Consider the following 14,282-nt stretch of genomic DNA (forward strand, 5'->3'; position numbering starts at 1 on the left):
AACCCCCCCCAGGATAGCACCCCCCACCCACCAACAGCTGCAGATCTTCATCTCCCCAGAAACCCTAGCAGAGCTCCACCTCCAGCCGCCAGCTCCATCTTATATATATATATATAAAAATAATACTTTCTAAAAGAGCCTTAAATGTTTGAAAATAAAAATTCTAAGAATCTTTAATTTTTCAAAAATACAATTTTTCCTACTAAAGATAGTTATCCATTTTGCCAAATTCTCGACTAAATATCCTTCACTCTAGGTTCACCCTTTTCACTGAAAATATTAAATAAGTTTTCCTACTCCATTTGCGTACTTAAAATTCTAACATTCTTAAGGTGACTCCACATAACAATAATCATTAAAAATAAATTACAATTTATTTGTAGTACTTTTGAAAACATGTAAGGTTTAAATTTGAAGTATTTTAACTTTCCTCTCAAACTTAAGCTCAAACATGTGTAACAATGAAGTACAAAAATATGCGGCAGGGAAAGATCACTTTTACAATTTAGTACACATCCTACAAAAATATCAACAAATAACACATGGTAGAATATTACTGTTGAATGTAATTATAGCCTAAATATGCTTGACATAACACTATAGAGAAATTTTAAATAGTAGAACAGATACAAATTGAAGATTAAACAGGAACACAGGAACACATTTTAAAAACACATTTTAAACTTTATAAAGGAATTGGTGGATGCTAACAAGTTTAAAATATTGAGATAAGTTTTGTCGTTTCCAATGACTTATTCAACTTGACTCACAAATCTAGATACAAAAACTCCAATACATAAACTCACAAATTCATGAACGAAGAACGATTGAGGTTAATTCGATCTCCCTTCTACTCACATTTCGCCTCCTTACTTTCAATTTCTAACGGAAGAAACTACACTAATAACATGGATGCATTATAAAACTTTATATGGTTATCACCCATGGACCAGAATTCTCTCATGTGTTGCCAATTTCAGGGTTACTCTAAGTCTAAAGAGTACACAATCTGGTAAATAAAAATAGTACAGTTCATCAAGGTGTTGTTCACTAAGTAAGTTCATGACCTTACTCAGTGAATAAAAAGTCAGATAAAGGAAGTAATAGAGTTGACATAGAGTAGTCCAAGTCTAAACTCTACATGCTTGAAGGTAATGTTCAGCTCCGGTTGAGAACTAAGTCGTAACAGACTCGTCAACCTGCTACTACCAGAAGACATACAAATCTAGTCATGACAAATGAATTACCTCATAGCATTAATCCCATCCACTCTTACACATCAAACACGGATCAAAGTCCAACATTTCACTATTATCAAATCCAACATAACAATCACACTAAACAGATAACAAAGATAACCATGGTTTACTTCCCACGAAACGCTTGGTCTAACATCCAATGTATCCAATGTTTACTCTGGTTGCCCCAATATCATAATCTCATTCATTTTGTCTGTATACCATGGAATATGTTATTCAGTGATTTTGAATAACTTGTTCTTAGGAAATCTTTTACCTGATTTCATCATTCAATTCAGGTTCTTCTTGTGATTGAGTCGAATTTGAAGATATAAAGACTAGTGGTGTAGAAGAATTCTCTAAATATGTAAGCTTTAAAATTGTGTGGGGTACATTCATCTTAAGTTCATGAGATTTTTCAACAAATGGAATTAAAAGTTTATTATTTTCGGTAACGTCCATTATTTCGCATCTCTTCTGAACATACATACAATCTTTTTTAAACAATATTTTTAACTCATCATAAAAGTTCATTTCGATCTCATCTGTTAACTTAGGGTCTGTTTGGGTAGCTGCAGCTTATCCAACTTCTGCTGATAAGCAGCTTATCCTGATAATCTGCTGATGAACAGCTGATCCGGATAAGCTGTATGGCTGTTTGGTTTGCGCTTATGGAAAACAGCTGATTCTGAAAAATTGATCATTCTGCCCCTGTTCTGAATAAGTTGTTTAGCTGTTTGGTTAGTGCGTTTTGTAAACAGCTTATTTGCAAATTTTTTTTTTAATTAAATGAATAATCTGTGGAACTATTTCTAATTTCCAAATATATTTAAGCTACAAAACATATCATAATAATGTCTCCAATAATAATGTCTCCAACTACCTCCAACTACATATACTACAAATCATAAAATCAAATTTATCTCTGTATTGCATAAAATTAAAACGATCTAGCAGACGATGTAGTATGTACAAAACCAACTCAGCAAGAAATGTAACAACCACAACAATTCTTTCCAAATCTTTCCAAATGTTCCAAATTAGTTAAAATAACTCAAGTCACTGTAAAAGTGAAATGCCATGGAAAACGAAGAAGATATACCTGTAGCGAGGAAAATCGAAAAAGACTACAGAAAACCGAAGGTGGAGGAGTGAAGCCCGAAGAACCATTTCGAGAAAGAACCAAATCCGTAGATGGTTCCCCGCTGCTGGATTCCGACGATGGATTCTCCGCTGCTGAATCCGGCATCGAACGGTTGTCACGGGAGCGAGAGGCGAAGCGTTGTCGGATCCGGCGTCGAACGACTAGGTTACGGGAGCGAGCGGCGAAGCCCTGCTGGATCTGGCGTTGAACGACTTGGTGACGAGAGCGAGAGGCGAAACTCTGCTGGATCGGTCTTCGAACGGAGGTCACGGGAGCGAGCGGCGAAGCGCAGCGTTGAACGGCTAGGGTCACGGAAGCAAGAGGTGAAGGAAAAAGAGGCAAGGTCGCGGGAGCAAAGTATCACGGGAGCGAAGTATCACGGGATCGAGGGTTAATAGGTAAATCGGAATCGCAAAACGTGGACCGCGGGGGTCAGCCCGCGGTCCACGTCTTTGTCCACGTCTTTTACAATTTCCAAAATGCAGTTTGCAATAATCTCTCAATAAGTGGGAACCAAACAGTGAGGCGACGTTTTCAAAATGCTGCGTTTTCATAACACCGCCCGCACTTATAAGCTGCCCCAAATGGGCCCTTACTCTCAAAACTTTCTTGGAAATGGTTTTTTCTTAGATAATCAATTTCATCCATCCGAAAACAATTATCATCTTTTCTCTCAGCTGGATAATTATAGTCTTTAAAACATCAAAAGTGGATTCATGGTCATTAATATTCATAGTCAATTCTTCTTTTTACACATCTATCATAGCTTGTCTAGGTACAAAAAAAGGTCTCCCCAAAATAATTAGATTTTCTCTATCTTCCTCAATATCTAATACAATAAAGTCCATAATAAAGATAAATTTATCCACTTTAACAAGCACATCTTCTATAAACCCTTTTGGATAAATGATAGATTGATCAGGCTAACTAAAGAGTTACAGTAGTGGGAGAAAAATTGGCTAAACCTAATCTTCTAAATATAAATAGAGACATCACATTAATGCTCGATCTTAAATTACATAAAGCTCTTTCACATAATCTTTCTCCAATTGCACAAGGAATTGTTAAGCTACAAGGATCTTCAGGTTTTTGAGGAAGCCTTTTCTGAAGTATAGCTTTGCACTTCTCACTTAGTGCAATTGTCTCGTAATCCCCACATTTTCTTTTTTTGTTTAATACTCTTTCATAAATTTTGTATAACTTGACATTCATTCTAAAGCTTCAGCGAAAGTAATATTTATCGTTAACTTCTTAAGTACTTCCATGAACTTTGAAAATTGTTTATCCAACTCATGCTGTCTAAGTCTTTGAGAAAATGGATGTAGTGGCCTTTCAAAATTGATTTCTAGTTTGAGATATTACTTTTTGCAGATCCTTAGAAACATGTTTTTTAGGTCTTTTAGTTTTCTTTATTTCTCCCACAACTTCTTTCTCTTTTCTAACCACATCCTCTATCTCTCTTCCACTTCTTAATTGGACAACTTCTACTAGTTCATTATTGTTCTCTTTAGGTTTGATCTCAATGTTGCTAGGAAGTGTTTCTTGGGGTTTATTTTTAAGTGAATTAATAATTTGTCCCAGTTGATTCACAATGTTTTTAATCGCAACATTTTGACCTTGCAACTAGTTTATTATTTACAATACCACTTCTTCTATAGACATCTTCTTATCCTCAAATTGTTGATCATTGTTAGAGTCCGGTGGTTATAAAGATCTATAGTTTGTGTTCCCCTTATTATTCCAACTTCCATTTAGATTTGCATGATTATTTTCCCATTATTGGTTTCCACCCAAGTACCCAAGTAGTATAATACGAGTTAAGATTAGGATGGTTTTTCCAACCTAGGTTGTAAAAGTTAGAATACAAGTTATTTATGATATATAATGTCTCATATGATAAGTTGTAATCAATCATATGCCCTAATGAACTTTCCTCTCTTACTGGAGTAAATTGAGGTTGATTCATTCTAAATTGGTTCAACATGCTTGATATTGCAGCAATCTGAGATGTAAAAATTACAATCGCATCTATATCATGAACACTGACTACAATTTTAGGATTTACCCTCGCAAAGGACGATTGAAATTCATTTGTAGGTATTTCTTCTATTAACGCATATGCTTCATCAAATGATTTTGACATTAATGATCCACCAGTGATAACGTCAATTATATACCTAACGGATCCTCCTAACCCATTGTAAAAAGTTTGAATGATTAACCAATTGGGCAGAGCATGATGTGAACAACACTTTCTTAGGAGTTTCTTAGGAGTTCCTTAAATCTTTCTCAGACTTCGTATATTGATTCCCCTTTATACTAACAAAATGAGATAATATCGTTTATAAGTTTCGTAGTCTTTGAAGGTGGAAAATACTTAGCTAGAAACTTCTGAGTTAACTCCTTCCAATTTTTAATAAAGCCAGGTGCTAATGAGTATAACCACAATATAGCCTTATCTCTTAGCGAGAAAGGAAAAGTCTTAGTCTAAGGGCATCGTTTGACATGCTGTTATAACGATATGTAGCACAAAGTTCTAGAAAACTTGATAAGTATAAATAAGGATCTTCCAAAAAAGTTCCCCCAAACTGGTTGTTCTGCACCAGTTGGATAATCACTGGATTTAGTTCAAATCAATCAGTTTATACGACAGAGGTTTGTATACTTTAGTGAATTTCATCTGTAGTAGGATTTACATAATCCCTCAATTATTTTTGATGATTTTTCAAGTTATTATTTTGAATTTTTTCCATTTCAATTTCTAGTTTTTGAAGTCCTTTCTGTTTTTTGACTTTTTTCCTTTTTTCTAACTCGGGATCATAAGACATAAGTCTTGCAGATCCTTTGTTTCACATACACAACACAACAAACAATACATTAACAACTAAATAAATAAAACATAAAATATATTCAACACAACAAAACATTTTCACAAACACCTTGTTTTTCACACATACAGTTTTTTCACATCACTATTTTTTTCATAAAAAGAGAACTTTTCATACAAAAAATAGTTTTTACGACTGAAGAATTTAAAACCTTTTATGTACCTTGAGACATAAATATGGAGAAAAAGACTATCTCTTTTATAAAGTTAATATCTATGTACATAATCCTGATGTAAATATCTATGTACATAATCCTGATGTAATGTTGTTGAACGATGATAATGAAATTTCAGAGGATATTCCTCTTGCAAATTTTTGTTGGCCTTTGATGAATAATCTTTTAAATAGTGGGTTTTTGTCTGAGAAATGGTTAATTTGTCAAGCTTGATTATGTAAAGCTTTGTGCCAGAATAAACCACTTGAGAAAATTATGCTTAGGATATAAAAAGCCAGATAAAATAAGAGTCCCATTAGCCTCGTATAAAATGATTTCTACTTTGGAAGGCAGTGAGATCCTTTGCTTAAAATAGCGTGGAGGTGGAAGCTGGGGACTCCCCTTCTGAATTAGAGGACGATCATTCTTCTACTGTTAACGAGTTGATCGAAATCAACTTTGGTATAGTTGATGAGCCTCGTCCTACATTCATAAGCAAACTCTTATCGAGTCTATAGCCCATAAAATCATAGGTCTTCTGAAAGAATTTTGTGAATGCTTGACTTGGAGTTATGAAGCTGGGGACTTTCCTTCTGAATACTGCATTTCGAACTTCTATCGGTATATTTTGTTATAAGGTCATGTCTTTTCTCTTGAAAAATTCTGGGGCAACCTTCCAACGTGTCATGACGTACTTTTTTTTAGGACTTATTACAACGCCAAATTGAAATGCTATATTGATGACGTAGTGATGAAATGCTATTTTTTAAAAAAATCATCTTTCAGACGTAAGGGTTGTTTTTGAGCGCCTTAGAAAATATGATCTGAAAATGAGCCCCTTGAAATGCGCATTTGGCGTATCTTCGGAGATGTTCTTTTTCTTAGTCCGATATAAAGGCATAAAGGTTGATCCTAAAAAATTCTAAACCATAGTTGATAGGGACCTCCCAAAAGTCTAACACAATTGTATTTTCTTCACAGGAAGCATGCGTTCATTGGGAGGTTTACCACAAATATTTATGGACGATGGCAACCCTTCGCTGCCTTCGTAAAGAAAGGGGTCTGTTTCTATTGAGATAAAGCATGTCAAGATGCTTTTGATGACATTAAATGTTATTTAATGAACCCAGAAGTATTATCAGCTCCAATCATATGGAAACCTCTGATATTATACATTGCCGCTTTGGATGAATCGGTTGGAGCTTTCTTAGCTCAAGTAAATGAGAATGTGAAAGAGAATGCCCTTTACTATTTTAGTAGACGTTTCATCCCAACTTAGATGAAATATCCACCAATAGAAAAATATTGTTTGACATTGATATTTGTTGTTTAAAAATTAAAACATTATTTGCTTTCCCACCGGATAAGTTTTAAATCCAAGGTGAAAATTGGGCTATGATACCATTGCAATTTGACATTGCATATGTCCCTATGCATGTCGTCAAAGGACAATCTCTCATTGATTTTCTAGCTGCTCTTCCCATTCGAGCTGATTCAATTTTGAACGATGTTTTTCTCGATGAACATCTGCTAGTTATCAATTCTCTTGAATGAAAGCTGGGATTGGGATGATATTTGTATCCTCAAAATATGGTATTATTCACTATGCATATAGTTTGACAGAGTCATGTCTAATGTTGAGGCAGAATACGAAGCCTTATTCCTTGGACTAGAGATTATTATCCAAATGAATATCAAAAAATAAAAGTATATGGATATTCCCATGGTGATCGGCCGAGTAATGAGGACCTACAAACTTTAATGTTATCATAAACGAGTCATGACGCAACTGGAGCATATCCCTGATATTACACTTGTAAAAATATCACATTATTTGAATGACAAAGCTGATGCTCTTGCTACGCTATCTAGTCCAAATGAGGTTTTGGTGACAATAGTTATTTAGGATAGAAGGGTCCCGTCACCCACATATTTTGATTCCTTAGAAGCGTCACCTTTGGGTAATGATAGCATAATACTAGTTGTTGCTGATGAATCATGTATAGATTGGTGGCAAGCCATTATTACATATATGAAAAAGAGGATACACCCTGAAGATCGTTCCCATATTGCTCAAATGCAGGAGAGCTCTTTCGTTCACGATTATTAATGATACATTGTCGACACTCATTTTAGTAAATTTGATTGTGTTGTCTTGGGAGAGATGAAATCCATAAAGTCATGATTGAAGTTCATGACGGTGTTTGTTGATCCCCTCTGCATGTCACAAAATGAAAATGAAAATCAAAAGACATGGTTACTACGGGCCTACAGTGTCCCTTTTTTGCATGGAGTATGCAAAGAGGTGTCATCAATGCTAGATTTTTAGCCCAATACTTCATAAACCCTCAAGTACTCTGCATTCTATAGTGGCATCGTGACCTTTCGAGGCCTAGGGAACTGATATTATAGTCGGCTCACCATTCGTCCTCTCAAAGACATAGATTCTTTCTCGCAGCTACTGATTATTTTTCTAAGTGGGTGGAAGCCATCCCATTAAGCGAAGTAAAGACCGAGAATGTATTACATTTTTTGAAAAATAATATTGTTTATTAATTTGGTGTGCCGCTTCGTGTCATTTCTGCTAACATGTTTGCTTTGAGAAATACTAAAATCAATACGTTTGCTCATCATTATCAGATTGCTTGGCGATTTTCCACGATATATTGTCCGGGAGCAAATGATTTGGCTGAGGCTTTTATAAAACCTTGGTAAACCTTATAAAGAAATTTCTACATGCAAAAAACAAAAGAATGGCATGAGAAGCTCTTAGAAGTTTTGTGGGCGTATCGTACGACATATCGTACACCCACTTGTGTTACTCCCTACGCCTTGACCTTTGGGTCCGAGACAATCCTTTATTTGGAAGTTGAATTTCCCTTGTTGCGTGTTGCAATAGGCAATCAAATAAATAGTGAACATAATGTCTGACTTCGGTTGAAAGAGCTGGATAATCTTGAGGGACTCTGTTTGCAAGCCCAACAAAACCTCGTGCTATATTGTGCTCGAATGACAAAGCCTATGATAGGCTGGTAAGGCCAAAGACCTTCATGATTGGAGACATGGTGTTGCGTTATGCCGCCCAATTGTGACTCTCTGTAAAAGACACGGTAAATTTGAGTCCATATGGGAAAGACCCTTTGCGATCGGATCAATGCAGACGGATCTCATCCAATGCCACCCATCAACGAGCGATATTTGAAGATATATTATGCTTAAGCTTACTTGTAATCAATATATTGTGTATTTGATGTATTAAGTACTTGAAGCATAAGAATTTTGGTGAAAGCTCAAAGTTTAAATGTATTTGTAACTCAACTTTCAGCAATAAATATATGACATCATTCGATATGTTCTTTCATATGTGAAGATTTATTTGTGATAAAAGATGTGTTAGAGAATTCATACGTTTTTCTTATATAATTTCTTGGTTGTCATCCAGACGAGGTGTAATTTCCTTCAAGGTGCCTTGTACCTGAGAATAAAAAAAAGGTAATGTGAGCGAAGTGATGTACTTCTCTTCATGTATTTGCCAACTACGCATTTTCATGCGGGGTCCGAAACAACAATATCCACATTCATCATGGTAGGTATCATTAAAAGATTGAATCCTAATATACGTGGTGCATATCTTTAAAAGATTTACAAAAGAATTTGGGCTAAACTATTTCTGCTTCTTAAAGCCATTCCATATTTAGCCAAGGGAATTTATGCCTTGGCTAATGTATGGAATTAAAGCAATAAATCTTACCTTGCAAGTTTATTTACTACATATTGTATTGGCTCAAGCATCCTGCTTCGTTAGTTGATCCATGTCAAGTCAGGATACACCTCTCCTTGACATTCTCATTAAAAAACCTCCCAATATCTGTCTAGAAATATTTATGTGCCTGTCTAATATGCTCTAGAGACATCTTTTGTGCTTACATTTATTATATAATAATCTATGAGACTTCTTATACCTCTACTAACTATGGTTGCGAAGCCCTGTCATAGTAAGAGCCAATATCAACTCTATAATTAAATTTTCGTTTTGCAAGATGCTATGACATTGTTGAGTTTTTCATAATGATTGAATCTCCTTTTTCACTGCTTATGGCGCTTTAGCAGATGATGCAACATCTTTGTGTGAGCCAGATAGGTGTTTTTTCTTCCTTATAACACCTTTAAATATCTTCTCATAGTGATTGCATTTCAAATAAAGACGTGTTTTTGCTACCTCCTATCATCTTGTACACTATGACTCTATGTCAGATCGTTTCGATTATCAAATGTGAATTTCTCCTTATCTCTAACCATTTCTTACAAAAGAAACTGGAATGAAATTTTTGTTTCAAAATTCAAAGAAATAAAAAAAATAGTAGGGTTTAGAGTTGTAGAAATTTTAAAACTTAATGGTTTTGGAAAGAAGACTATTTGGTGAGGTGGAGGGGGCGATGACGACGACGACAATGACGGCAGTAATAACATGTGTCAACGACGACAATAATAGGAGCTGCCGCCGTGGATGCAGTAGAAGCTGTAGGTCATGGCGACTGCGGAAGCAACATGAGACAGAGAGGTGGGAAGGTTGACTGGTTGTATGTTTGAGAAATAGAGAGGGGGATCTTGCATCTGAGGTGTGTGCGAAGCGTTGGTTCGAAGCTGAACTGTTTTTTATAGGATATAAAATCCTAGTGAAGTGACACATATGGCTCAATCTAAATGAGATACGGTGAGACACACCTTACCGAAGCTGTTCAAGGTTTGTGCCTTAATGCATATTTCTTCTTAATTGCAAGGCGCCCTTCAAATTGCACAATATTAAAGATTGGAACTCATCTTACTAAATTTTCTAACAATAAATAAAACGCCATTATAGAAATATCTTGATAAATTTAAGTTCAAACTACCTCTAAGCTTATTATGGGATAATCAACATACAAATAATTTATAATATAGCAAAATAATAGTTATTAATAAATTTAAAATTCATGTGCGTGTGTGCTTGTGTATGTGTGTATATATCTCTATATTTATATCTTAAGACAAAATGTATATTATGCCTCATGCTTGGGCATGGAGATTGACCATCTTGGATTCATGTTTTACGCTTGATCAAAAATTCATTGTCGTGGAGTTGATGAAAAAAGTCCCTACATTCACAATAGTAATAAAAAAAAGTATTCATGTCATAGAAACTTCTTCATTACTTATTTTTAGATGAATCAATTATCATCCACTAGCTAACTGCTAACACTATGCTGATAAATTAACTAATTGGTAACAAAGTAATAAACTTGAAAAATATGAAATGATGTTTAAAGTCTAATGAATGATTGAAATATTCAGCATAAAAAAATTATACACAAAATTTATACCCACATCATCTCATTAGCATGAAATACATATAGATGATAGAATTTCATTGTTTTAGTTTTACGAATTTTCCTTCCCCAGCAAATATTTGATTCAGCTGAAGTTATTTGTTTTTTTTAAATGTTTTTCTCAATTTACTATTTGTTTGATATGCTTAGGTTGATTGTAATATTCTTTTCCTGATGACTTATCTGCATTTTTCCTACAATAAATCCAATCTTGGCAATACATTTTTAATTTCTGTGAAACATCCTAGGTGGTCCCAGTGGATCTGGCAAAACTAGTTTGGCTCAGAAGATGGCTAATATTGTTGGCTGTGAAGTAGTCTCATTGGAGAGTTATTATAAGTCTGAACAAGCAAAAGACATGAAGTATGATGATTTTAATTCATTGGATTTGTTACTGTTATCAAAGGTATCGTATTTATTATTTTTTAAATAACTATGCTTTATTCCTGTGACTTGCAACTTTTGTGACTTGTTCAATCTTTTGAAAATTCTTTTTGTTGCTTTGTTGTGAGTTTTATTTTCATTAGCTTGCATGCATTGCTTTGAACGCCAAATTACTCTAGAACTGCAAGATTACAATCTGTCAAAGTTTTTTCTTGGATATTTACAAGCACAAATAATGTATAAGGTTACGCCTTGTTAAAGCTTGCTCCTTGTCTATGGTGCCGTGCTTATTATCCATCTCACTAGCCCAATGTTGTTTTTCTTCATATTTGCGTGATATCAGGTCAACTGATCAGTTTTATGATTAGTTTTAAAATAAAAAATCAAGTAGAGATTTTGTTTTATGAGAATTTTTTGAAATAGTTTCATATTTTTGTTAGGTGCAAGCCTTTAGGATTAATTATTCCTCTTAGTCACTAGACAGTACCTTTGATGCGGATGATAATTGCACCGTCATAATTCTGCTAACTAACCGATCTGGAGGCACATGCTATATTTTTATTAATATTGAGATTTTTTAATGTGATTTTATGGACACATTCAATATAACATTATTTTTTTGTGAGTTTTGTTCAAATTTAAATCAGTAATTTTATTTGGAGTTGTTCAACTTCGAATTTTAAAGAAAGCTTTAATCAACATTGAAGGAATATTCTTTGTAATTGTGTATTCTCTTAATAAAAAGTATATATACAAATTTAAGTTTGGGATTAGAATATTCTCGGCGTGGGATTAAGTCTTAGAGTAGCTAGACTACTCCCAACTAGAGAGCTAAAGACTGAGCTAAAGACTAGCTTTTTTCTTGCAGATGAAAACTCAATACTTAAGGAATTCATCTTTCATTCTTTTAGTCCAAGTCACAATGAATTCGCTATTCATTTTCTTAGTCCAAGTCAAAATATAAGGAAAAATATGTATAATGCAATTGAAAGCAAAAAACTCCTTTTACTTCAACAACAATCAATTTTGGAAACTGTTCCTACAAAATTTTTTAATACCTAAAGAATTATTTTGAATATTGTTTTTGGTTTACAATTTGAAGTCATTTTAGTTCAAAGCATTTATTTTGTAAAAAACAAACATCATTTCATACATTTTGATTATATTATTTATAAGAAAAGCCTGCTCGCTGAATTTGGATTCTCCCACCGTTTACGGCATGATCTGCATTAAGGTGAGGGTGATGATCTAGATGTCGGCTAATCTAAATAGATATTTTTGCAAAGACAAAAACTTTGTCAAAAGTTGAGATCCATTCAATGATATTACTTGTCCATTGATATATTTAAGAGGAACGATCGAGTAAAATTTGAAGGAAAATCTATACAAGTTATTCTTTAGATGGACGAAGCGCCAATAGCAGATCGGCCTTTAGAAGGACCGAAGTGCCACTAAGAGTATGGTGGAGAAGAATAGGGAAGGAGGGAAAGAAGTGGTGGTAACAAGGGATTACACCATTAATCTCCACAAACGGCTACATGTGCCATAAAAGAGACAGAAAGTTTGCTCAAATGGCAAGGGCGACAACAGAAATAAGAATAAATGTTAATGTCAATAGGGAGATCTGGAGTAGAGGAATCCGAAGCGTTCCTAGATGAGTTCGTCTGAGAATTGGTCGCAAAAGAAATGGGGAAGAAGATGCCAGGGAAGAATTTTATTCACTTGTGTGACTGTTGCTGAGGTCCCTCTAGAGGGTCTCGACAGGTGGGGAACAAAGGTTTTGATGAGGCTGACTGAAGAAACCTTCTGCGCACCTAAAAGGTTTAAGTTTCTGTTTTCTAGGCAGCTTCTCTTTCTCTGCATGCTTGGATTATACTTTCTGTATTTCTGAATTGCTGTGTTTTTGTGCTATTTGCTTGGCATCTGATACTGCCTTCAAACTGTTTGATAACTATGATTTTTGTCTTCAAATATTTCATATACTGCTGAATTGCCATGGTTTTTAAGTTACAGTAATTATGATTTGTTTTGGTGAAAAAAATTGACATACACGATGTTCATTTTTTCCAGAAGTCTTGAGTTACTCTTAGATGAGATAATTTAAAATCTAATACTTGTTCGTTCAAACAGCAATCATTCAACATATTTACTCAAGCTGAATGGTTGGAGTTATATTGAATTCTATAGAATTATGGAGGAAGACGAGAAATTTTATTTGAAGTTTTCAAAGTATAAAATTTCTTACAAATAAAAATGGAGAAGTTGCTAATGAGCCACTTCTGTTGCTATTAACGCTTTGCTCATTGTCATCAGAACTCAAACAAGCCTCTGAAAACTCAATACTTAATTTAAATATAATTTTTGAAGTCCTTATACTTGGAGGAATGCCATTTTTATCCATCATTTTCTTCAGGAAAATTCTGACGTTATCTTTTAATTTGGCAAATAATAGTTTTTTTGTAGTCGAAATATTGAATGAAAGTCTCTAATAACTGATTTTCATGTTATTTATTTTGTAACAATCCAGTCTCAATTACTGGGGGAAGGAAACGAACCGCGTGAGGAATCATAAGGCTGAACAGAAGGAAATGAAGCGAGGAGTCTAGAAGTTGCAGCGAAGTGTCGAGAAACCGAATAGAGGAGAAACGAGAAGGTCAGAAGCCAAGAGGTTACTTTCGCCTATAAAAGGACCCAGTTGAGGGAGGAAGAGGTGAAATTGACTTAACTGAGAGTCGAGAGGCGTGCAAAGAAGAGGACGACGTCGGAAGAGGGAGGCGGCAACGTCGAGTGCTTCGCTGCTTTTTTAAGCCGCAATTAAAGTAGTTGAGGATGAAGTTGTAAGTCTGTTGAGGAGCATTCCTTTCGTGCATAAAAGCTTCAACCGTGCCCTAGCTGACCATCAAAGAAGAGAAGAGAAAGAAAGGAGGAGATGAATGGCTTGGAAGAGTTACGGTAGTTGGGGAAATTAGGGAGTGTTCATGACACTAAAGATTTCTTGTGGTGGGAGATTTGGCGGGGGGGGCGTCATAATTCTGCTAACTGACGAGCTTGTCTGGGTTACAGCTGTGAGTGCTGGTTGGAGGATAGAGTTACGGGAAGGGAGGGGAC

The 14,282-nt window shown here is 34.9% G+C and overlaps 1 protein-coding gene and 1 pseudogene across 1 annotated transcript in view; both read left to right on the forward strand.

The window, feature by feature from the left end:
- LOC110037914 overlaps positions 1–14,282 on the forward strand; it is a 131,746-nt gene that overhangs the window by 79,304 nt on the left and 38,160 nt on the right. Inside the window, exon 15 of the mRNA XM_020742655.1 lies at positions 11,039–11,196. Coding sequence (XP_020598314.1) covers positions 11,039–11,196 — 158 coding nt within the window. The remainder of the gene's footprint in view (positions 1–11,038; positions 11,197–14,282) is intronic.
- Positions 12,345–13,065, forward strand: LOC110037915 (annotated as a pseudogene).

Source organism: Phalaenopsis equestris, unplaced genomic scaffold (genome assembly GCF_001263595.1).
Source record: "Phalaenopsis equestris unplaced genomic scaffold, ASM126359v1 Scaffold227015, whole genome shotgun sequence".
Taxonomy (NCBI): Eukaryota; Viridiplantae; Streptophyta; class Magnoliopsida; order Asparagales; family Orchidaceae; genus Phalaenopsis; species Phalaenopsis equestris.